At 46.9% G+C, this 25,379-nt stretch overlaps 1 protein-coding gene across 1 annotated transcript; it reads right to left on the bottom strand.

The window, feature by feature from the left end:
* Positions 1-172: 172 nt before the first annotated feature.
* RND3 (Rho family GTPase 3) lies at positions 173-14,439 on the bottom strand. The gene is made up of 5 exons (XM_086751129.1): positions 14,195-14,439; positions 14,014-14,101; positions 6,850-6,959; positions 5,177-5,311; positions 173-2,268 (listed from the first exon to the last, which is right to left on the bottom strand). Exons 1-5 carry the CDS (start codon positions 14,342-14,344, stop codon positions 2,017-2,019), a joined length of 735 nt encoding a protein of 244 aa, XP_086607255.1. The 5' UTR covers positions 14,345-14,439; the 3' UTR covers positions 173-2,016.
* Between the last annotated feature and the right edge of the window lie 10,940 nt (positions 14,440-25,379).

Below are 25,379 nucleotides of genomic sequence, written 5' to 3'. Positions count from 1 at the left end.
ACGTGCTGAAATATAATGCCCCAAAACCCAAAAGGCTGCTGCAAGGGTACGAATCAAATCACATGCCAGTTCCCAGCTGTGCCTGGCCTGTAGCTCAGCACAATTATGTCCACAACACACAAATATTAATGAATTAACACACAAATATTAATGAACTAACACACAAAGGCCATTTCCACTACAAGTCAATGACTTTTTTTTAATTCAAAGGAAAAAATGGTATTTTAATAAATACTGCAGAAACATTAACCAAACATACAAAGTGACTTCAACAATTAAAAAAAAAAAGTAATGAATGTCCTGTTTTATAACAGTTATAACTTATTTTTTCCACAATATTTAAATACAGAAAGCACTTACCAGCTATTTTGTAATACTGCCCTAAGCGCATTGTTGCATCAGTCAGAAGCTTATTATGGTGGTAAAAACGTCTTTTTGTGGGAAATAATCGGAATGGGTGGGGTGGGTTTTTTTTTTTTTTCTTCTTTTATCAGATGAAACAAAGTGCCAGGAACACACAGAACCGAGTTTTAATTACGGTAACCCTTTACCTTTGCACAAATTAACGTGAACAACCAGCTTTAACACTTCAAAAATGAAGCATTACCCCCGGGAACGGAACGCTTGTCCTCAACAAGCGCCAGCCACGCTGGTTGGAGCTTACGGTATCCTTCCTTTCGAGAGAAGCGATGGAGTTAAAGTCGGTCAGCAAGCAGTTGCGAACAATTTTAAAGGCCGATTTATTTAATGTAACAATAGTATTCAGTAAGCAAAAAGGAATTTGACTTAACTGGTTCACAGATGATGGTTGTCTGGATACGTATATATTAGTCTTAAAGACTACGGGCAGTATCCAGTTTCCACTGGGGACTCCTTAAGGCGTCACAGTTCTTCAGACCCCATTTTCTCACCACGAGCAAACGCAGTCTGCGGTGAGAGACAAGAGCATCACAAAAGATAACCTAGCTCTGCTGGTTCTTTTGCAGATTCTTGGGGTTTTTGCAAGGATAATTGCAGTGAACCACATGACAGAAGAGCACTTCTCCATAGCGTTTACAGAGGGCTGGATCCTGGGATCCACCCGGCTCTCCGACTCCTAGCAGAAGCAGAGGAGTCTCAGGGTTTCCCCAGATGGGCAGTAAGGCTTAATGAATTATCTTGGTTGTAAAACTAAGGATCATTTCTCATCCTAGCTCTTAGCACCTTTCACTTGAACCTACAGCGACGTACCCATACAGCACACCAGAACCGGAGACCATTTCCACTCTAAACCACAATCACAAAGAGGAACGGAAAGCCAAGAGTCCCGCAACAGGCAGGCGGTTTGCCCCCGCGCCCCAATCCGATCCATTTAATTTCCGCAGTGCACCTATCACGCTGGGAAAACTCAAATGGTCGTCTTCATTACAAACGAGCTCAAACGTAGCTTGCGCTGCCGTCTCGGGAAGGCAAAGCTCCAGACTTCTCACGTGCAGCGTTTTCCTCTAGGTGACGCACAGGCTTCGGCACACTCTCCATTTTAATGATGAGCTACTAAAAAAATTAGATCATATCCTTTGGAAAACCAACTATAAGGTCACAGGGATAGTTCCTTAATGAGGAGGGCATATTAATAACGTCATCTTTAAAAAAAACATTACAGTATTATTTTAATGAAATCAAAGTGGTAGCATCCAGGAGCAGAGCGTTAATAAAAGCAACAAGCACTGTCAACGACATCTCTCCTCTTTGCAGGGTTATTTTCCCATTCACGCTCCCTTTCCTCAGCACATTCAAGCATTTTCCTTTTTTTTTTTTTTTTTTTGTTTTTGGCATTTTCTTCAATGTGTCATTTCCTGATGCCACCTCATTTCGAGCCATTTCTTCTCGCTGCTCAGTTCCTAAGCACAGTCTCACACAAGAGGTGAAGTCTCCACTGGCATAAGCCCTCATTAAATACCATGTGGCTGCGTACTTCATTGAGCCTCCACCCCTCCCGGACGCTCTCTTCCTCCTCCTTCAGGAAATCAAGGTCCTTCACATCACCGTGCAACTCTTTGCTTTGTCCTTTCGCAAGTCCGTCGCCACTGTGGAAAGTTCTGGCCTGCCAGGCATGTGCGAGATTCGCTTTGTTGCCCTCTGCGATTTGTTTCGTTTCACATTTTTATTTGTTTTGTTCACACACGCCAAGGTGGCAACATGAAAAATGTCTCTGACGCTGTTTTCTGACTGTAAGGCTGAGCATTCAATATACGTAGCGGCTCCAATCTGTTTGGCCATATTTGCACCCTAAGGGAAAAAAGAACATTGCAATCAATACCAAGCTTCCGCTGAGAGCCAAAGCAAACCGTACAATTACTTTTCAGTGCTGTTTTCCATACACAATGTTTTGTGAAAACTCAAGCTACAGCTCCAGCGCTACAGCCGGCAGTTAATTTTGCAAAATAAACAGAGCTCTGGTTCCAAGATGCATTAAACAAGTATCCCAGCATTATCTCCTAGGCCGAGAAATACAAACTGGAAGAGAGAAGATAAGCTCAGTGACCTGCAAACAACTGCAGAAAGCCAGAAGTGTAGTAGTAGGACCCATTTAGCAATTTCACCCTTACACCTTAGCTTACATCCATGAATCTCATGGGGAAAGGTCTGGCTCTGGCAGTTTCCAGATTTAAGCCTGCTGTCTCCAAACAGAAAACGTATTTGACTGCTTTATGGGTCGGCCAGCGCGCCCCTGACCCGCACGGAGCCCACATTACGTCTCCATGAGGGGGCAAAGATCACAGGGAAATGTGCTGTGGGCTTCTGGGTCGGGGATAGTTAAATCAACTTGTAGCTAGGAAACAGGCAAAAAAAAAAAGGGGAAAAAAGGACAACAGTGGTTACACAAGCCCTTTTTCTTTGATTTTCAGTGGATTAAGTCAAAGCAGGGATATTTGTTCCAGCAGCACGAGGAAAACAACACGCAACTCCAGCAGATGACAATACCCCGGTATCCTGTCGTGGATTTCAGTACTGGAAGACAATACAGCATTGTGTGGGGGGGAAAAAAAAAAAACAGAGTTGTTTCAATGGAATTTTACTTCTGAGGGATGAATCTTTTTATTAAGTTATGAAATCCAACCACATCCTTGTTGTGTCACTCCTCTTTGGTCCAGCACCAGGCTGACGGCACTCATCTGTGCGGACCCACATCTTCAGTGCGCGCTATTTGCACTGCAGTGATGCAGCCACCTTATCAATCGTGAGTGGGAGCGGCTGATAAAGGAGTTTTAGTTTGTTGGACAAGGCCTCCCCGCAGTTAAACATCTCCACTCCTCCTAACCAAGCCTAGCCTATGCCTCAGAAATGTTTGCTCGGGTGTAGGCGACTAGAAACTGGCTAGCGTACTGAAGGCAGGGTGTCAACATCAACCGGCTTTATCCTCCAGTTAAGGAGGATAAAGAGGAATGGGGAAAACCCCACTAAGCTCTTTGATCCCACGTCGACTTAGCGAGTCAGGGGAATTTAAAAGCAAGCTGTGTATCTCCACTCCAGAGGATCCTTCCCTAGAACCAGCGCAGGTCGCTTCCTGCCACCGGGGATTTGGCAACCACAAGAGATACAACTATTGCTCAGCCTAAGCTTTTGCTTTAGATACGGACAAAATTATGGGAGTTTGCTGAAGCACGGGCTTCCCTGTAACACGTACAATTTTCCCTTTGGCTGCCACGTAATGGCTTCTGGCTTAGCCCTTTGTCCTCAGCTGACTCCTGGTCCCAAGGGGTACAGGCTAAGCTGTGACACCAGGAGAGATGTGCATCTTCAACCCCGGGGGACAAATCCACCCATCGGCAGATTTTTGATTGCTGTCTATGGAAAGGGGCGAGACCCGGTGAATTTACTGAAGTTCTGTAAAAAGGTAATACATTAACTTGTGTATGTAATAAGTGGCAGACAAGACTTCCTTTTAAGTTTAATATTCAAAGAATAATAGCACGGAAAATTACAGCTGAGGCTGAACATGAATACATACACACATATACCAGCAGTAGCTTGTAATCAAGAGGACATCTTCCATGACAAGCAGGATTTAAGGACACTTCCGGGTTGTTTTACATGAAGGTAAAAAATTGGCATTTAGTTTTATACAAAATTGAGATGGAGGGATGTTTACTGAGAGAAGTGTAGAAAAACGCCATAACCAGCATAAGCCACCACAGCACAACACACCACGTGTCTTACTCGCTCTCAGTTTACAGTATCTTTGCATTTTCAAATTTAAACATGCTGTAGGAGGCTGCGTTATTCGTAATCACGTATTAGGAGCTGTTGGTTTGGAAAAGCCGAGGTCGGGGACAAAACATGAAGAACTGTTTGATAGCATGGGACATTCAGGCTAGCTGAAGTTACTTGTGGAAGAACCATCCTCACTCTTACACCCTGCAGGGTGTTATCTCAAACCGCCACTGTGATTCAGCGGCAACGCACGATACACACGTGTGAGTAATAAGGGGAAGTTTACCTTACGAGCCTGGTTTTCCTGTTCCCTACCTCCTGCTCTCCCATGGCCTGATTCCTTTCCCTTTCACCTCAGCTTCTCTATCCCCTGACGCCTGGCTCCAAACTTCTCGCTTCCTCAGCAGTGGAAAACTGCTGCCAAGAATTAAGATGCTTTCTGGATTTGCTGCCACAAAGGAGCTACAAGGTGTTTTTACAAAGACATTTTCAGGAAATAGACTTTTTAAGGGGTCAGGCTACATGCAATGCTTGTCATGATGCTGAAGTCAAGTGTATGAGACTCAAATCTTGAGTTAAAACCAAAAAAATTTACAAATTTATCAGTAAATAAACAGGCTGTGTCACATCTCAGTTACTGTTTTGGCCTCTGTAGGCCGAGAAAAGCAGTAAGTTTATTTTCAAGTCACTTAAAAGGTTCTTTGCAATCGGTAAGGCTACAGTCTCATGATGTTTAAAGCACACGTTCTGGGGCTGCATGATTTTCTGCTGCATCTAGTCTGTGGGTAGGCCTTCTCCTTACTCGTAATACTTTTCAAATTCACCTCCAACAACAACAGGAGTATGTGCATTTGACTGCCAGGATGCACTCCTGACAACGGGGGGAGAAGTTGTTCGTAAAAATGATTACAGTGATAGAAGAGTCTTATCTTAAAGAGTCTTAACTTCTAGCCCTAAGTACAGCAAAGGACGCGGCACATACCTGATCATAGGACACGGGTGTCTGCCTGTGGTTGGAAAGTTCCACTAGCGTGCTTACATCTGTGCGCAGATCTGACTTGCAACCAACCAAAAGCATTTTGGTGTTCGGACAAAACTCCTGGATTTCACCTTTCCACTGTAAAATTTTAAGTTGTTATTATACTCGAGCAATTGAATGTTTAAATCCGAAAGAAGCAATAGATACAAGACAAAGTTTAGTAAGTCATGACATTTCAGCTGGAAATACTCTTACGAACAGTTGTATCTACCTCCAAGCTAATTTCTAAAGGCGCTAGTTCCAGCAGAACGTGGTCAAGGATGAAATCTGACAATCTCATACACTCATTAATTCCATCAGCTTACTAATCAAGAAGGAATGAATTGAAATTGTTTACCTACGTGAGTAAAGGTTTGCAGACCTGTCGTGGTAAACACCCAGCCATAGCCATTTGCAGATAGGAATCAGTGAAATCTGGTGTCACCACGTTTAATGGTTCCTCAAGAGAGGCAGGTCTTGGATGACCACAAAATAAGTATTGCTATATATTGGCTCACAGCTACATCCTCACACCTAAAGCTACACAAATCTGTCAAGGGTTCAGCTATTGGGAACCAGTAATAAGCCCTTCCAACAGAACTGGTGATATATTCCTTGGGTTTCTTCCCCCTCTGCATCGTTATTTTCAGGACATAAGAAAGCCAAAAGTTTTGCAGCATAATCTAAACAAATCATACACTCTCTAAAGCTTAAGGATATGATTTGGATTTAAAAGCATATTAAGCAAAATCTCTTACAGAATTAAGCAACAGTATAGCAACCAACATTATCATGGACAGAAAAGATGACGACAGGCCTAGATGCTTGCTGGCACAGTTAGAAGCTGAGAGAATAGTCTTAAGTATCTTCTGTAGGCTATTCAGAGCGCTGTATGCCACTTTATTCCCAGTGACACAAGAACCACTGGCCCAAGCTACAGAAAAAAGGAACTTCAGGTCATTAAGCCTTAACAGACAACACTGCAAAGTTGAGTCATGCCCAGTGACCAAGGAGAGGAGCAGGACCACCTCGCAAACAACAGCTCGATTATCAAAATTCAGTGTTTTAGCTCAGGGAAAGCCTGGCACGGAATCTCGGATCACCGAGCTTGTGAAAAATGCTGAAGCTTGGTGCAGGATGCACTTCTACGGCACTGCTAAGCCTTCTGGCGGCTTCCAGAGGCATTTGTCACTGGCTCCTCCTAACTTCAGGCTGAGAAATTATGTAAAAGGCATGGCAAACGTCCAAACCCTCGGCTGGCACGTCCTAACCGTCTTTGTAACATGGCAAAATTTCTCAATCCTGTCTGTTATATGAATACAATGTGAGAGACAATTTCTTGCTGCACCCAGCCCGGCACCTCACACCACCCTAAACAATTCACTGCTGTCTAAGGGCTGAGGAATGAGAATTTACTTCACCCCTCAGCATCCATTAGGGAGGTTTTGTTTTCAATTAACATTCATCCCTTTCAAACAAGCGATCTCAAGTTCTCGCAGTGCAGAGCACAGTCCTGTCATCTCACCATGAAAAGAAACAAATGGAAGTTTCCACCGTAGGAAACAGCACCACTCTTCAGAGATTCAAAGACAAGCTATTCAAACAGCTCTGTACTCAAATGTTTCTCGGACACTTGCCTTTTTTAGCACGCTGTCAAGAGTTTCTGGCCGACTGATGTCAAAGCAAATCAGGACAGCATCAGAATCTGGATAGGAGAGCGGGCGGACGTTGTCGTAATAAGGAGACCCTGCGGGGAAACAAACAACATGTATATTAGTTTATATTTTTTCACTTTCTGCAGTTACTCAAGCTTATTCAGAATATTTAGAAAGGTTTTCAGTGAAGCTCTTTAATAGTACCCAGCTACCATCTTCTCTTCAATAGCACTGTATTCCCAAAACACTCGTTGCAGCTGCTCATTTCCCCACTTTCTTTTTTTTCTCTCCTCACCTACAAAAGCAACAGCTTTCCCAAGTAATTAAGAGCAATGGCACCCCAGTGATCGATCTCCCACCAAAAGCTTGCGATGCCCCCAGTAACAAGGAAAGGGAAAACGGGTCAGCCCAAGTTTAAGTCCCAGCATTAACCCGCAGGGATTTGACTTTGAGAACAAATCCTTCACCTCCAGAAGGCTTCTTTAAAGCAGATTTGTCACAGTTACATTGTCATGGAAAAAAAAATTCAGAAGGTTTTGAAATAAACCTGTTTTCTTTAAGGATCGTCATGATGTGCAGAGTTACAAATACATCTCCAGAGTCAGAAATCTCTTTTTTTTTTTAATCATCTGGTGAACCTGGGAACAGGTTTAGGGTGGGGGGAATCTTAACTGTTTCTAGGAAGTTCCAGTCACTCAGCCAACATTCCATTTGGCCTTAACTCTGCTGAAGTTTCACTTACTGAGGAGAATGCATTTCTGATTTAGAAGGGTACTCCAACAGTTAAGTGGCCAAACAGGATAAGGGCTTGGGCTTTAAAACGTACACCTGCAACTTAAAGTGTGTTTTCTTAGTCATATAGTCTTATTTCTGTATTTCTCCCCTCATTTCTCTCTAAAATACAGTGCAGAACATACGCAAGAGTACATCTTTCAAGAGTTTGGGGGTTATCCGCTAATTACATCACCGATTTTCCAGCTATCTAGAACTAATTGGCTGTAAGGTCTCGGAGGCTGAGCAGACTATTAACTGGATTAGAGAAATTCCTCAAGTTTTTAACTGACAGACAGCTCATGCTGTTGCACAGAGCAGAGCGGGGAATGGTGTGAACGGATCGCAGATGACTTCAGTTGGACAGCTTAGACTGGAAGGAAGGAGTCAAGAATCCCAGGAATGTTGTTTTTGAAATGAAGAGTAACACATGGGGAATGAAGCATTACCAAACTAGGTAGCAGAAGGTAATTTGTTGAACGAGACTATTTTATTGAAATGCTCATCTTCACAAATGATGTCAATCTAACAAAGAGGCACCTGTCAAAAACTGCTCCTGAAAAAACAGTTAGCTGTCTTCAGCAGTAAATGACACATCAGAAAGAAATCTAAGCGAGCTGAGCTGACCGGTAATTAACTATTCATTTAAGCTAAGCTCTGCTTGCAGTGACTATCAATAAACATTTTCCACTACTAATTATCCCCCAGCTATCTCCAGCGCTGCTATTACAGTGCCTCCATCCTCCAGCCCCAGGGCCCAGTTATTTATCCCAGAGCCCCAGGGCCAAAGTTATTTGCCCCGGACAGCTGAATTGCAGAGCAGCGTGCCGTTCGCTAGCCACCTGCACTGCTCTGTAGCCTTAAACTGGCCAAAGCCCAGTCTGCACGCTAGTGAGAGCCACTGGCACACCTCCCTGCCAGGCTCAGGCAAGTAAGGGCAGGACTGAGGATCCTTAATGCTCGGCCAAATGGTTGCTGGCTAGAAAGGAGTCTCAAAAAAGCCTCACCCAGAAACTAATTCCTTAGACACATACCTATCTTCTCACTCAGCAGGCTTCAGGGCTACAGCACACCATATATGTCCCTCAGCACGTATTTATGTACACATACAGTCACCACCTCCAGCCCAGAGACTCCTTTCTACCGTGTCAGCTGTAGCGGTGTTTGTTTTGAGGGGTTTTTTCCCTTTTTCACATTTTCCTGAAGCTCTCATATTAAAGATGCTGAGCTAGAATAAGCGCACTTTTACAGGGAGTCCTTCCGCTCGGGTGCAAGAATATTTAACACCTCCTTTTCTTCAGGGTAGTGTGTGGCAGAACAAATGAGAACCATTTAAACTACTGGGGCTGCAGTATCAACAAAGGAAATTTCCTGCTCTCATTCAACAGCAATAACTGAACCTTCATTAGCGTGCAAATAAAGAGGGGCTAGGCCCTCGCTGTGCGAGCCTATTCAATCTGGCATTTCATCGTTTCGCCCAGAGAAACCCTCAGAAGCCAGGAATCTCAGGAATGAGGCTCAAGTCTGAACAGACAACTTGAGCACAGCCCAGTACGGCTGCTCGCTCTTTTTTTTTTTTCAAGTTAGTCTGCAGATTTGAAGCCATGCCAACCCTAGAAAACAGAAGGAGAATGTAGAGCTACAGCTACGGTATTTGTGGAAAAAAAAAAAGCCTGTTTGTGTTTGTGATTCTGTTCCTACAGAAAAAACCATTTTCGTCAAGGATGACACAGATGATTTTTCTGTTTTATCAAGGAATTGCTGATAATGCTGTAGTTCATCTTACTTTGTGGTGGAAGTATATACTCCAGCTGCAATCTCCCTTTTTTAATCTGTTTGGCAGTTTAAATAACTTAAGCCGAAATAATTTAAACATTAAGAATGGTGTACTTTTAAAACCTTATGTTTCATGCAAAGTACAATGTAAGTTCAGTTCTTAAACTGAAATAAAACCCCTCTCCAGCAACATGGTTGGCTTTGCTCTACTGAAGATACTAAGCTTAGGCTTAGATGGTGCTATAAATTACAGAACGATTTGGGTGGGAAGGGGCCGTTAAAGCCCACCCAGTCCAGCCCCCCTGCCAGGAGCAGGGACATCTCCAACCAGATCAGGTTGCTCAGAGCCCCGGCCAACCTGGCCTGGGATGTTTCCAGGGATGGGGCATCCACCGCTTCTCTAGGCAACCTAGGACAGTGCTCCACCACCCTCAGCGTAAAAAATGTCCTTATACCCAGTGTGACTCTACCTCCCTCTATTTTGAAACCATTACCCCTTAATCCTATCTTAATAAATGACAAAATTACATCATTAAAAGTTAAAGCACACTTACATTTTTGATGGCTTAGTACTACTCTAAGGTGCCAGATCACAGAGAGCTGCTGCTCTATTGGTCTGCAAGACCCAAAGCCAGCACCACCAGCAGTTCCAGCCCCACGTCCCACCTACGGAGCTGAACCTGGCCAGCTCCTGCTCACCGCGCTGCTCGCCCACGGGCCCCAAGGGAAGCGGTGCTCAGTAACAGGCAAGACTTTACTATTTACACACCACCAAGCAGCCATGAGGCACTCGTCTTTGCCGCCTTTTGGACTCCAGTCAACTGAAAGAACAACAGATGAACAGCAGCATTCTCACTCCCAAACCCTTGGGCTCACTAATTACCAGCTCCATAGAAAACACATCAAACGCTGCAGTGGCCGCTCTAAGGAGCTGATTCACTGCTGATGGCTTTCCTCCTGCCAAATCCACCTTGGCTGTTTCGGGGAAAATGCAGATGATTTGGTATACGGAATATCACAACGTCATCTCCAAGCACATGAGTATCACAATATTCTCAGCACCTCAAACAGAAAACAGGACTTTAGTAGGTGACTTGGCACTCCTAGTCATCAATTCTAATCATTTCCCCTCTAAAAGGGAAAACAAAGACAAAAACAAACCTATAGAGACCCGTCACTGTTACTCTGCCATGAAAGAAAAGAAAAAAACAAATCACACAGCTCAATACAGCCAACTTGCAAGTGAACTGGAAGGCAAAGACAGAAATTTGACATTTCCTTTACAATACCTACTGCCAGAGAACTTGGGGAAATATTAAGTCCTGTATGTTTCAGTTGTCTTCTGAAATATTTCAGCACAAAACTTCACAATTAATACAATGTTTTTGTACAGACGCTGACTACATTGTGCACATCCAAATCACAGGAAAGCCAACCTGATTTAAAGCCCCAAGACCCTTCTGGATTTAATTATATGCTAATCCCCAGCAGTGCACAAGTATTTCTGGCCTTGTTGAGAATTACTTTATTGGCACATCCAGTACAGTTTCCACAGCTCAGCCAATAAAAAACCTGAAATATGTTTTAGGGAGACACAGGTATGTATGTCTAATTAATAGTATGAGATTTCTGCGCCACAGCTGCTGCTGTACTAGCAAGAAACAGAAGTATCAAAGTAGTCACTTTGAATGGAATAAGTCAAAATCTTGGTAAATGCACGTTAAGACCATGCCTATAGCAGACAAACATCTAAAACACAACTATTCTTGTCCATGAAACTGCAAGATGAAGCTTTAGCCTGAAGAAACCGCTCAAATACTCTACCTAGCAAAAACCAAGCGCACAGCTCCCAAACAGCTCACGACTGCCATGCGATGTTACCGCAGAGGGGAATAATTTGTGGTGTAGTTAGATTGCAACCAGACATTCCTGCTTTGAAAGAAGAGCTGGTAGTCCAAAAAGCAATTGAAATTCAAGTTGGCAAGTGCTTTCCTTAATGCTGTGGCTAATTTAAATCCTTCTAATGACTTGCAGAACTAGACAGTACCAGAAAATATTTGAATAATGAATCTCCCCATTCCACTCTTACTTTTAAGAGTTTTGCCCCGTATTTCTACAGACATATCCAAGGTACAACAAAAACTTCCCAATAAATGTCTAGTTAGCTTTAAAAAGTTCTATCGGTTGTGCGACACTACATTCTGTACTTAAGAGTCCTCTATGAAAAAGCACATTATTATTATTATCTAAGGGATCGTAAACCAAAACCATGACAGCAGGGCCTGTTCTCACCCCAACACAAGACAAGGATTCAACACAAAACCCGACATTTACTTTAACTCAAGTTATGGACTAATTTGCAAGGCAGCCTGTTGCATGCTCCCACTTAGAAACCAGTTAAAAGAGGGTTAAGAATGGACACTAAACACTGATCAATTCATCCTGAAATTATCTGCAGTATATTGCAATTAAATACAGCTAAACAGCACCCTTCCCTCGTCCTCCTCCAGATACTGAAGTACCTCAAATGACTCGAGCCGCTACATCCCGTGCGTTGCACCGGACATGATCTTCCATTAGTATCTGGCAGTTAATCAGTCATACTTTTAAGTTAACTAGATCTAGTCCTGCTTTAAAAAATGTCATTAAGACATATACTCCAATTCAGCAGAGGACTCAGACAAGGACTTCTACAAAATAAATTACCAAGAATTTAAGATAGTGTTTTGGCATTATCTTCTGACGTCTCTTATCCGGTGATGCGATTTTGCGTTGGGTTAATGGTTTGGGTAACATTTCTTGCAGCTGGTGAGAAGGGCCGCTCGTGGAGACAAACGTTCATCCACAGAGTCCCACAACCAGAGGACCCACTGTCCAGTAACACTTTTATAAGACCAAGCACTGGATTTTTCTCCAACATTTCCTCTTCAGTTTCAGATTGCAGACAAATCAGCCACTCGTTAAGGTTCTGATGCAGTCAAACTTTCTCTTAGTTCCAGGACAGGCCCGAGAGGATGACATGCACACGCAAAGGCTGGCAAGTGTTTTCTTCCACTGCTTTTGTCTTTTGAAGTGCTACAGAGTATCTCATTACATGGGTGTCTCCAGCCTTTGACATACAGATTCCAAACCTTCCCACGTCAAACAACTTAACTTCCGAGCGTGCTGTGTTTTAATAGCTAAAGATAAAACTTTCCAAAATAACTATTAATTTTTAATAAGCCCTTCCTCCATAGAGTTTGTTACAGCCAGCTTAGTAATTGGGATGAAAGCTCAAATCAGACACATTCTAGAAGCCTTGGCATAGGATGAAGAAAAAAAATCAGTTCAGAGCTGCGCTGATACTGGTTGTGGGCAGAGACTGCCTTTTCCCACTAATCGTGTTGCAAGAATTTGGAATCATTTCCTCAACAGCAAGAGGAAAGCCAACTCACTGTCTAAACTTTTTTTTTTTTAAAAAAAAAGGGATTAACATTTTCCTTTCTGGTAAAGGGACTGCTTCGTATTTCGAAGGAACTGCTGAGTCCATATTCAACAACAACAAGCTATCTACACACCCTGCCCAAAGAAGAAAGGGCTTGCATCCTCTGTGAAGTTCCTCCAGCTTTTTTTCCAATCACTTCTGCAGAGTTAATGTCGATCCATGCCTGCGTTAATGGCTCATGGCATCGTTCACCCCGACCACCTCTCCCAGTACGCTCAGTTACTGAGCGGCAGATACTCACTGGTTGTCCACACTTCTCTCCAACACTGAGGCACCAAGCTCAGGGCTGTGTCCTCGCCGCCCCAGCAGTACGCTTCGTCCAGTTATCAACGGCAGCAGGATCTAGAGGAGATCCTGGCCTAATGTGAGATTTAAGACACCAAAACCACCAACCTTTGAGGCACATGAGCCAGTGTTTTTGACCAGGCCGCTGAAGGCACAACTGGAAGAGCGATGAGGACGCTACGCACTGCTCATGGTAGGCAAGAAAGGACGGGTCCCTCTGCACCCTCACACAACCAGAGGTGCCTAACTGCCTCATCTTTACTGGCTTTAAAGACTCTACAACACAGGAGAAAAACTACTGTATTTTGTCAAAAACCAAATAGGCATTAAGGAAGCCAAAAGGAACTCTAATTCCTGACGTAGATTACCAGTAGCACACACAGAATCACAGAATGGTTTGGGCTGGAAGGGACCTTTAAAGGCCATCCCGTCCACCCCCGCTGCAAGGAGCAGGGACATCTCCAACCGGATCAGGTTGCTCAGAGCCCCGGCCAACCTGGCCTGGAATGTTTCCACAAACATCTCTTCCCACTTCCACCAGCTGAAGCAGGGTTCAGAGCAACGGAGTAGCGAGGCTGCCCCCGGAGAGAAAACACCCCTTGCCCTGCCTGCTTTCCCCAACATCGCTAAAGCATACCTCACATTTTTAATAATTTTAAAAAATTTAGAGGCTGCCGCTCGCCTCTGGAGCCGGGCAGCCCCGCCACGACCCGGCGGTGAGAGGCTGGGGGGGGGGGGCCAGTCTCCTGCTCCCCAAAGCTCCCCCGACCGAAGGGTCCCTCTTCACCCAGTTCCCCCCTAACCCCACCCCACTCCGGGGGAGCGCTCACCCGAGGTGTCCCAGAGGCTGAGCTCGATGCGCTGCGTGTCGATCTCGAAGCTGGCCGTGTAGTTCTCGAAGACGGTGGGGACGTAGCTCTGCCGGGAGACAGCGCAGAGTCAGCCCGCGCCCACCACCGCCGCCTCGGGCCCGGGCCCAACCCCAGCCCCCCCAGGCCCCCCCGGCCCCACCTCGGGGAAGCAGTCCTTGGCGAAGACGTGGAGCAGGGCGGTCTTGCCGCACTGGCTGTCCCCCACCACCACGATCTTGCACTTCACGTTCTGGTTGGGATCCATCACCGCTTTGCTCGATAACTTCTGGCTCGCTCTTCTTTCCTTCATTGATCTCGGCTTAGTCCCTCGGCCGGCCACAACAAAAAAAAAAAAAAAAAAAAAATACACCCAGTTCCCCCTCAAAAAAAAAAAAAAATTAATTAAAAAAAAACAAACCGGGAGAAAAAAAAAAAAAAGCCTCAGGTGGAAGTGGCAGCGGGATACTCCGCTCCGCTCCCCTCCGCCCGCCGGTCCCGCGCAGACTGCTTTGTCCCCCCGCCGCCCGCCCCTATTTATACCCTCGCAGCCGCCAATCACCGCACGCCGCCGGCGCGGGGGGCCCGCCCCCTAGCCGCGCGCTGCCCGGCGAGACTCCGGAGCAGCGCGCCCCCTAGGGGAGCAGCGCGGCGGCGCGGCCCCGAGCCGGGGCGATTTTTTTTGGGGGGGGGGTGTCCCGGTGCCGCCCCACGGGGAACCCCTCAGCCCACGCACCGCTCTCCACCGGGACCGGGCTCATCGGCTGAGGGCTGGGGCGACCCCGTGGCGGCAGCAGGCCGGTGTCAGAGGTCTGGTGTGGTGGGGTTGGCCCCCTCAGCAGCGATGCGTGGAATAAAGAGTGGGGTTTGTGGCGTTTTAAAAAAAAATTTTACAAGCTGTCTATAAATCTCAGTGCTACCAAAGGGAACCTGCGGCCTGAGGGGCTTTGGGGCCTCCAGAGGGGCAGCGGGGCGTGCCGGGGTGGAAGGGTCCCCCTCGTCGGGTGCCACAGCCCAGGCTTCGCTTGGGCCTTCGCTGCGGTAGGGGCTGTGGCAACGGGGGTTTCACTCCACACATGGTCACGAGGGGCTTGTCGGGACCCCAGAAAACATCCCCACTGTTAATGTGCTCCTTTTTCTTTAGCTGCCTGGCCACAAAACCAAGCAAAACTGGATGACAGCTTCCATTCAGCAGAGGACTGAACGCTGCTCTGACCGAAACAGCGATTCTGCGGCAGCGCGGGGTCAGCCTTTCCTGAAGCGACAGCCCCGAACAAGGGACGGTTTGTGGCACGCTTCTGTGCCAAGTGCTCCACTCCTTATTCCCGTACGGCTGTGCGTGGCTGGCAGACGGCTGTTCTTAGAAAAGGGCTGCCGGCAGGCAGGAGGGCTGGAGCAGAGCCTGCCTCCCCTCCGCGCTCGCACCTCGCGTGCCAGCCTCGCCCAGCGCAGCCGAGGACCAGTGGCCTTCGTAAAGGTGGGGTCTTGGCCTGATCTCTTCAGTGAGTCATCCAGGTCACGAACTAGCTCCGTGTCAGTTCTGGGCTGAAATGTGAGCCATTAATAAAGTTTTACAGCATTCTGAAACAGAAAGCACTACTATCTTGTGTGTGTTTGACCATACTCCAGTGACACAGACAAGAGAATCCCAAGCATGACATTTCAAAATTCAGTGCTAATATCCTTGATTTTGTTCTGATGTGTCACATCTTCAGTTAGTCGAATTACTAAGCTCTAATGAATTTTCCAAAGAATTTAAGCCTTGGTTTCTGCTTGGAGCATGAGCATGAGTTTGCATGATCAAAACACTTAATGTTTGCAGTGGGTGTGTTCTTTGTAAGGCCTTGCTGAAAAGTTGGAGCAGACAACTTTCCATCTCTCTTTTTTTTTTTTTTAATTAAGAGCTAGTCTTTGCAGTCTCCATCCATCCCTACCGTCCGTCCATCCCTGCTGTCCCGGCTTCAGCTTTTTGGGCAGGTGATGGAGTGGGAGAACAGGGAATAAGCAGTGAGGCTTATTAATTAATTGCTCACAGCAAGTTGGGTTTCTGTCTTTTGTTCAACTGTGTATATTTGAACAGGAGATAAGTCTGGAAAAAATACGATTGCATAAATGCTCTCATGTCTTCTCCAGAGTGCAGAAGATCCTGTTTCTTCATTCCCCTTCACTCCACACGGAAACACGTGGCAGCCTCATGGGCAGATGCAGGTGGGATAAAGCTCTGGAGGTTCAGCTCTGGCTCTGTTCTTTGTGAGTCCAACATACCAACTGAGGCATATCTGTCAAATACAAGGAGAGAAGAAGATGAGGTTGAACGAGCTCTTTGTTAATCCTGAATGGGAGCTGGGTACGAACATCTGCTCCCTATCAGTTCATCGGTCACCTCTGTACAGATGGAGGCAAGATGCACCAAAGCTGGCCCTGATGCCGCCTGTTCCTTGGCGGTGGCACAGCTTGGCCAGTCCCAAGGATGCCCTCAGAAGGAACTGGTGCTCCCAGGCACCGCACACGGGGCTGGGGGAGACGGCTCCCTCGCACAGCTCATGTGGAAAATTCTCCTGCATCCAGCTATGTTAGGAATGTGGAAACTTTAACGCACACGAAACACTTACTCATCATGACCACAAAGCTTCCGTCAGCAGCCTTCCCAGTATTATCATGTTTACATCCTTTGTTCGCTCTTATGGTCCGGCGGCTGTCGGTGTCACCCAGCTAAAGCCCAGGGCTTTCGGGGTGCCCCACAGTGCTTTGGGTGCTCGTGACAATCAGTAAGCTGCAAGACACCCCTGCCTGCTCCCAAGCTGCCTGCTTGTTGTCATTCCTTGGGGAAGCTGTTCCAGATACGTTAATCCCCGTAAAACTATTACTCATGTCATACTCTTAAGTTTAATGCCTTTTCCCATATCTTGATAACCAGGGGGATAATGCGGTGGGGGTTAGCATTTCTATCGGTATTTTTCACACACAGTCTGGATTTTGATTTATAAGGCAGAGTTTCTTGCTTTCCTTAGTTCAAATTCCTCGTTTTTCTTCAGATCTGATTCCTTTCTAGACTTTTACGGTTTCTCCACTTTCCATCAAGACAGCATTATGCATATGTTAACAACACACATACAATCTAGTGTTATCTGTGGTAATGACTACTGATCCGGTGTAAGATTTTGGGGGAATATCAAAATACATTTTTCTCCTCTTACGAGTAATCTGCCTGAACACTTTCTGCAACTGTAATAAAAGCGTCGAGAAGAAGTGCTTTTATTGTCAGAACGACTGCTCGATGATTTAAATCTAAAATTGCCGTCAGAATATCTCTCCCTGCAGTGCCAACTACCAAAGCACCTGTGGAAAGTATTAAACAATATCCATAAAACATGAACCTTACACATCCCGTTCCCTCCTGCTTTCTGCACGCGTGTGTGTATGTAACTAAATGGGACGTACATTAAAAGAACATTATTGAGGTTTAAGGTCAAACACTCGTGTATTAGGAAATGCGTTGTTTCCTGTGTGTTGGAAAGGCGGGCTCCCTTGCGAGTACGCGGTGATAGTCATTAATTTCACGATCACGTCTTATTTTTTTCTCCAGAACCTATTCAGCCCACAGAGCGATATTGTCACCTTAACGAGCAGCTATTCAGAAACATCTGTACTTCTCACAGGCCAGCGTGTAATCCCTGCCTCATTTAGGGCCGCTATTCAAAACCTTCTTCTGAACGCATACCCATTCGTTACCACTTTCCTCTTCTGTGGGACTTCTCAATGTCATATCTGGGTTCTTAACAGATGAGAAGAAATTATTTCTCGCCGCTGCCTTACGAGATGACGTGAGCTGAGGAGGCCTGTTTGACAGACGAGGAGCAGTAAGGTCGCAAGAGCCCGCTAATTCTGCTTGAGCCTGGGTTCGTTCCCGGCACTTAACATCACGCAGCACCGCAGATGTTTAAAACAGAGCTCCTGCTGCTTTCGTGTGTAGCCATGAGGCGTTAGGGCTTAAAATCAGAAAGAGCTGCCCCACATTGCCTGCGTAGGGAAGAAAAAAATCTTTAGGGAAAAGCAGGGTTCAAGCGATTTGACTGCCGCACGCGCCTGAGACCACTGCGAGGGACCGGAGCCTTGGCTGCCAAAACCAAAATCGAATTTTCTTTTGTTCCAACGAAGGTTTGAAATTGATGACGGTCAGCTGAGAATGAGCATCTCCAGTTTCGTGATGTTGGTATCATAATACGCAGGACCAGCGGCAATTGTGAAAATAAATGCTAATTACCTGTGAAACGAGAACAAAATGAAACTTGACATTCCTACAATCTGTATTTTGGCATTTGGAAATCTGGCCGTAGCTACGCTACCAAGAAAGAATTACATAAATCTGTAAAATTAGTTCAAGACATCAGTGACTCTCCCTCGCCTGACTGACAGGCCGTTGAGCGCTAAGACTTGGACGGGAAAAAAAGCTCAGCTGTTCCAAGTTTCAGGAGCTGAGGGCAATGCTTTAACAAAGTTATAAGCACTCTAAAATAATGTTTAAATCCCTTAATAATTTAGGGAGGATTTTAAGACAGAGGGCGAGGTATTTTAAAATACCGACCATAGTGTGATTATCCACATGCAAACGGGAATCCCGTGTCTCCCACAAGCCCGGTGCACCGTTCTGCAGCGCCCGCAGCTCCGCAGCGCATCTGCTCCCTGTCCTCGGGGGCTGTTTGAAGGCATTTATTCACCCGGGATGGCGGGTGCGTTGCTTTCTCCCGTTTATAGAGGGTTAACACGGTGGTTAAACGACTTCTCTAGGAACGCAGGCGGAGTCTCCAGGGAAATGAGGACATGCAGGAGGTGAGCACCATTTTCTGGCGTTTGCTTTCTTCCCAACACACCGCCTGGCTAAGGAGGCTTTGTGGAAGCCATGGAAATCACGTGGATTATCCATACATATGTCTTAACTCCATCTCTGGGAAAGCTTCATGTTTTGAGAAGAGGAAAATGGATCAATGAGGACCCAGACAACGGCATCTGAGGCCACTTCTTGCAAGGGGAAGAGGGTCAGATGCACTCCAGCTGTGGCTTACGGCCGCTTGGCCTTCTCATCCCACCAGCTGGGGAATTGCCTCAAATCGAAACTTCCCTGAAGCAGAACTTATTCCTCTTGGGTGAATGCATCTAACCCAAGAAAACTCTTGGATAAACACAGTAAAAGTATCTCATGCAAATCCGACGTGAGCTGCTTGGCTGTTACATTATGTATGATTTGTTAGCGCTCGCGGTAAGAACAAATTGCGGGTCGGGAGCGTTCCGCCATGCGTGAAATCACGTGCCGCTCAAGGACGTTTCCTGCTGTGGAATGGTGTGGGGAACAGCCCTCAGTGAGCACGAAGGCGTGTGAGAAGCCAAAAATCAGCATTCAGAGCCCACAGCTTTAACGTTGGTATCTTGTCTAGGTTCCCAGCGCTGTTGTGCATTCCTCACTCGTGCAAAATCAGCGCAAACATCTTGTGAAGTGCTTCTATCCACAGACATCAAAGAATATGAGCCCTTAATCCGGATGGCAATATCGGATTGAACGTCAACAAAAAGGAAGAATTGTTCTGAGATTTGGTTTTTTTTCAAAGCCTCATCCAAATTTGAAGAAACATCCAGAGTTGTATTAAATTGGTCTGGATTTGAACTCTGGTCTGAACTGGGCTGATCTGAAGATCCGTTGAAATTTGTGGAGAAAATCTTGTTGAGTTTATTGTGCATTGGCTCAGAGTGAAATGATTTCTAGCTGTCGTTTGAGAATACCCCACAGACAAAAAGATTTCATTTTCAGTTCCTGGAGGTTAATTATGGAAATTCGGTGTAGAGGATCAGCAGTCCCAGTTGCTGGGGAGACAGTAAAACTCTTTGCTATGAAATTCTAGCCTAAAGCTGGATAAAAATTTTCTGACAGAGTGGTTTTCCATCAGAAATATTGATATGCTGGAGGCAAAACATTTTGCAGAACTGCTTCGGTTTCAGTGAAAATTTGTATTGGAAACTTTCTGATAGAAAGCACTTTGCCCCATTCTGATTTAACCTTTTTTTTTATGAGACTTTCAATTCCAAGGTTTTCTTGTAATACCTATTTTTGGAAATTTGTAAGAAATGTGTAAACTTGAACATTTTTACCTTAGTCAGAGAATGGATTTGATTTCACAGGGAATTTTGAAATCCTTGTTCTTTAATCCCGTTCTGAGGTGGAAAAAGCAAGTGAAATTGTGTAATCCCCGATTCTCACCCAGCTGTGGCCCATCCCAGCGGGCGCTGGGCACCGACGCCAGAACCTGGGAACAGCTTCCAGGGCCGAGAGGGGTGGATTAGGTCAGTCCTGCATGTCCTTACCCATTCCTGTGAACGCTGCGCTTCACAGGGCTTCCCTGAGGGCAAAGCGCCTTTAAATTATTGCTGAAGAGCAGAAATAACTCAGCAAATAATAAATGCTTGCTTTTTTTTGCTTTTTTTTTTTTCCCCCCGCAGTACCACCAAGGCGGTTTAATTGTCCCGAGGAAGTTAAAACTGCTTCTCCTTCTCCTCCGCTCGAGCTGCTGCCGGCTGGAGCCGTGCTCCCCACCCCTTCATACCGCACCAAGCCTCAAATATTCGGTGAACCAGAGCTTTTCCTGGCCGCGCAGACATACTTGTAATTCTTGCCCATGTGAATGAGTAACAGCAGCGTCCGGGGCAGCAGCGCAGACCCTCGGAAACATAGCAAGCATTTTTTTCAGCGCCATTTGAAACTCTTTAACACGCTTCGGCGTTGATTTTTATTGTTATTTTCTGTCCCGTAGGCATGCCCTTTCCCACCATAAAGTTGCAAGGCTGAGTTCTGAGCTGGATTTCTCCGCTTGTTAGGCTTGTGAAGCTCACCTCATGGGCAAACACTGCCAGGCTGTGATTAATCCGGCTCCCATCTGCGGAAAAAAACCTCAGGAATTTCAGGGGGAGAGCAGTAGGGTTTGTCAGGGCACCCATGCAGGCGAACCACCCACCGGGCTTGCCCCAAGCAGCGATGTGGTGAGGTTTGCCTGTACGGAGCTCAGCGCTTCTGTAAAGCGGAGAGCAGAGAGGAGAAATCCTCCGCGAGAAGCTGCGGCGAGCGGCGGGGTTTCGCAGTCCCGCACAAGGATTCGGGAGGTGCAAGGGCATCCATGGGAACTGGGCAGCTAAATCTCTGGCTTAAAACAAGAATAGCAAATATTCAACCTTATTAAACTTCCTCCTAGACAATCACTGGAAAAGTAAAAGCTGCCAGCGCAAGTCCTTGCCCCTAAACTTCTAATTAACTAAAATTTTTGAGGTAGCTCCTGAGTGGCTGTGGCTGTTGGCACTGAGGGATTGATGCTTCTGGAGAAGCTGCTCTCCAGGGCTGTTTGAGTGAGGCTGCAATGCAAAAATGAGATTTAAACCAAGTCCTGGGGTCAAATAGGACATTTCTCAGTCATGGTGACCAACCATGGTCTTCCAACGTGTTTTGTATTTGGTTTTTGAATGAATTGGTCAAAGTTTTAAATCTCTTCTTTCTACACTGCTGTTTACTAAATAAAATGAGTTTTATAGGAAGATTACAGAAAGCAAGGGCTTCTGGAGCGGCTCCGCTTTACTTGCAGCTTGACGTGATCTTGCGTAGGGTTGGAGGGAGCCTGCAAGACGCTGCTGCTGCATCCCTTTACCTCCAGACTCCACAAAGCAGCGTGTGAGCTCCACACCGGCAAGACAACGAGTCCAGGGCTCAGTGCGGTGGGGTGGATGCAGCGGTAGAGAGAGCGGGGCCGGACGCGGGGCTTGGGCATTGCTGTGGGATTCCCCTTTGCCTCTCCAGGCCCAGGAACAGGCTGGCAGAGCGAGCGTAAATCACTCCAAAACTCTCGCTGCCTATATCGGGTGCGTTAAAAATTAATTACTTGGCTATTTGGTATTGAAGGCAAGACTGAGCAATGAGAATCAAATCTTCTCCTCAGATAAAACCATTACATCAGCCTGCGCGGAGCGGCCCGGGAGCCTGGAGCCACGCTTTCCCTTTTGCATAAGCCCGTGCTCAGCACATCCAGGTGAGCGGCTGCGCGCGCTGGGCCGGGTGTTAACGCACAGGTTGGATTTCAGCTGGAACGTGTATTTGCAAAGTCAAAGGAAAGCCTTGGGTTTTTTCACCATAAAAGGTAAGGAGCAAAATTCCAGAGCTGAACTTACATGTCCTACTGCTCCTCAACGTGGGAAAAGAATGCTGCGTCCTCCCACGTATCTGCTTCCCATCCCAGGTCTTCCTCCCTCCGACTTGTCCGTGCAAGTCAAACCTTTTCTGCCATGAGCCAACAATTAATTATAAGTATATAATAACCTCTCGTGAAGGATGATACATGCAGAAGCCAGGTCTGATTCCCTCAGTGCTCATGTAGTTTTTCTCCCACTGTATTTTCCAAATTAATTGGAGCGGCTCGTAATTTTCAGAGGTCTGGGGGGCGGGACATCTGGCATAGAAATCTCTTCTGACCTCCTGCCTCATAAATAATGAGGGGGAGAGAGGGATTATCCAGCAGCTGAGCTTGTTCGTGGCACGGTGTGGGGGTTTGAGGGGATCTTCCTGGTGGGAACGGGATGCCTGGGTGCTTGGGGCCAGAAACACAGCATTGCTCTGCAGTTTCAGTCCTGGGAAAGTCAGCAGGGGACAGGCAGTACATCTCCAAAAAACATTTTGGAATTGAGCTGTGGAAGTACGTTACGTGGGGAGTGAGAAAGATGTTCTTGCAAGTTTTCTCCTACAGAAACAAGCATGACAGAGGGGGTGATGCGCTGACAGTAATTAAAAGCTAACTTTAGACACAAAAATGGGTAAATTCTAAGGTTTCTGGAATCTTCTGGTCCAAGTACAAAGGAGACTTACTCTGTTCCTGGTTCTCCTGCCAGTTTTCTGGCGGGACATGGGGCAAGCCGGTTCACGTCTCCGTGCCTCTTTCCTTATCTGAGGCTGGTAGTAACTCCCAGGCTTGCAAGGGCACCGGGAGGGCGAACCCGTTGCCACCGCTTCCAAAAGAGCTCTAGTGCCTCCTGGGAGCCTAGGCTTTGGCTGGAAAACGTGGTGGGTGCCTCTTCTGCCCGGGTCTGCTTTCCCCTCCCACTGGCTGAAGGGTTCAACCCAGCCATGGTGGTCTGAAATATCACAAGCACCTCAAGGAACCATGCTTCAACCCCAAAAAGCTTAGAAGCGATGATCAAATGGTCTTCAGCCCAACAGACTGGCCCTGATGAGCTGGAGACAGATGAACAAAAGCAGGTGACAAATATTCAAAAAGCTCTTTAGCTGGATGGTACATATGCGCGTGCAAGGCCACACCAAGCACAAGAGGAATGATGACCACCCTGGGATCCTGGCGCACCAAGGAGAACATCCAGGTCATGGTTTGCTGTTTGTCCCTGAGAAAAGGAAACAGTAAACCCAACTGAGCTGACTCACGGCACCGGCGAGCAGATCTTTTTAGCAGGGATCACCCAGGGAGCAAAGGCTGGGCCACAGGGTCGTGGTGCAAACTGTGGTGCTCAAGGAAAACTGGGTGCATGCTCAGCTGCTTTTACAGAAAGGATGGCAGCTCAGAAAGGGCAAGATTTGCACCCACCGGAGGGTCAAGTGAGCACAGGTGGTTCCCTGGGCTTGGGCGAGGAGGGAGGTGGCAATAGCCACACTGGCATCCTTTCCCCAGTGCCGGTTTAACCACACCTGGAGCTTGCGGTTGCGCCAGGCAAGCCAGCTCACGTCCCTGGCAGTTTGAAAGCTGAAAGTGAATCAAGTCCAGAGAATTCCCCATTTCCTCGATGGAGGATTTATTTATTGTGTTCATTTTGAGGACATCAACACCTGGACCCCACAGAGAGTTGGGAACTGCATCTTATGGAGGTGGCAGCTCCCAGACCAACACTGGAGATGTTGTCCCCCCAGGGTGGCAGGGCCACCAGCATGACTGGGTTGGGAGCATGGTCTGTCAAAGGGCAGCACCAGGTTACTCCCTTCCGTGCCAGAGCTTTTGAGCAACACAGCACCAGCTTCTGACGAAGAAGCCTCTTGGCATCAAGTAACGTTGTAATTACGGGAAAACCGGATGGATTTTTCTCATGTTAAATCCTATTCATGCCTAGGTCTGAGTGGATGTGAGGGGGCTGCATGGGGTGGTAACAGCCATCAGGAGATGGTGGGGCTGCCCCCGCACTGTAGTTGAGTGCGTTCGTGCTTGGCAGGGCCATAGGTGGAGAAATCGGCTTTGCTTATTGTGAAACCCCATTAAAAGTGTTTGCAAAGGAGCAAGGTTGCTTCATCGCTGGGGTTAAGGCCAAGTGCCCTTTCTGCCCCGGCAGCGTGGGGCCAGCTGGGCCGATGGGAGCCCACCAGTACTGCCCATCCCTTCCTGGGACAGAGCGTGCATCTCCTGTACCATCTCCAGGAGCTGGCTTGATTTGTTGGCTCCTCTGGATCCCTTCATAGGAGAAGCTCAGTCACTGATTTTAGTGATGCCTCTGGAATTCCAAAAATGGAGGAGCATCTCCTGGGGATCACGGAGCTCTGGACACCATTCAACCTAAAAAGACTCATGCTCCCTGACTCCTTTATCTCACTCAGCCTTGCAAAATGATCTTGAATTTTCAAGAGGGGATGAGAGAGGTGATTAATAGGGATGTGGAAACAAAGTCAAGCAACTCTCAACATCTCAAACATTTCATGGGGAAGACAGAAATCCCCAGGACCCCAGCAAGGAGCACTGAGAGCCTGGGGTACACGGCATCCCCCATGCTCCTCCCAGGGCATGCAAGCCCAAGGGCTCAGGGACAAGCCACAGATGAAAGTGGTTTGGTTTAGCTAGGAAAGTCCAAGCCTTCGGCCACCACAAGATGCTGTGACGAGCGCCGAGGAGAGGGACGTTCCCCCTGTGCCGGCGGGATGCCAGCCCTCGCGGATGAAGCAGCGCTTCTGTTTATTTAAGAGACTTTTCCCCCAAGTGCAACATAAGCAAGGAAAGTGGCCTGGGCGAAGAGCCACGGTGCTAGCGGAGGGATCCCTATCGCTCCTTTTCCTTCCTCTCCAGCGGGTGGGAATCCCCCTCCCAGCCCTCCAGCCCTTGGGCTGCCGTGCAGCCGGTGACATCAGCACATTCCCAGCAGCTCTCCCGTGGGCACCGTGTTAGCTTTGCACTGAGTCACCCTTCAGCAAACAAGAAAGATAAGAAAATAAATGGCAGCGGTCCAGCCAGCACAGATGCCAGTTTATTTTGAACTCCAAAAATGATTTATGCGCCAGAGGAGGGATAGCAGCGTCTCCTCCTCCCCAAAGCCCTTTTTAAAATTCCCCTGTTTTT

Source organism: Chlamydotis macqueenii, chromosome 6, assembly GCF_036417535.1.
Source record: "Chlamydotis macqueenii isolate bChlMac1 chromosome 6, bChlMac1.mat, whole genome shotgun sequence".
NCBI lineage: Eukaryota > Metazoa > Chordata > Aves > Otidiformes > Otididae > Chlamydotis > Chlamydotis macqueenii.
Note: the sequence above shows the minus strand (reverse complement) of the source record. Positions and strands in the feature narration are given on the sequence as shown.

Excerpts from the sequence above, each read along its gene's own strand:
- RND3 (XM_086751129.1), bottom strand. The coding sequence starts at position 14,344 with ATGAAGGAAAGAAGAGCGAGCCAGAAGTTATCGAGCAAAGCGGTGATG. Across the intron at positions 5,312-6,849 it reads TTGACAGCGTGCTAAAAAAG|TGGAAAGGTGAAATCCAGGA; the intron begins GCAAGTGTCCGA and ends AAAATTTTACAG. Across the intron at positions 2,269-5,176 it reads CACCCGTGTCCTATGATCAG|GGTGCAAATATGGCCAAACA; the intron begins GTATGTGCCGCG and ends TTTTTCCCTTAG.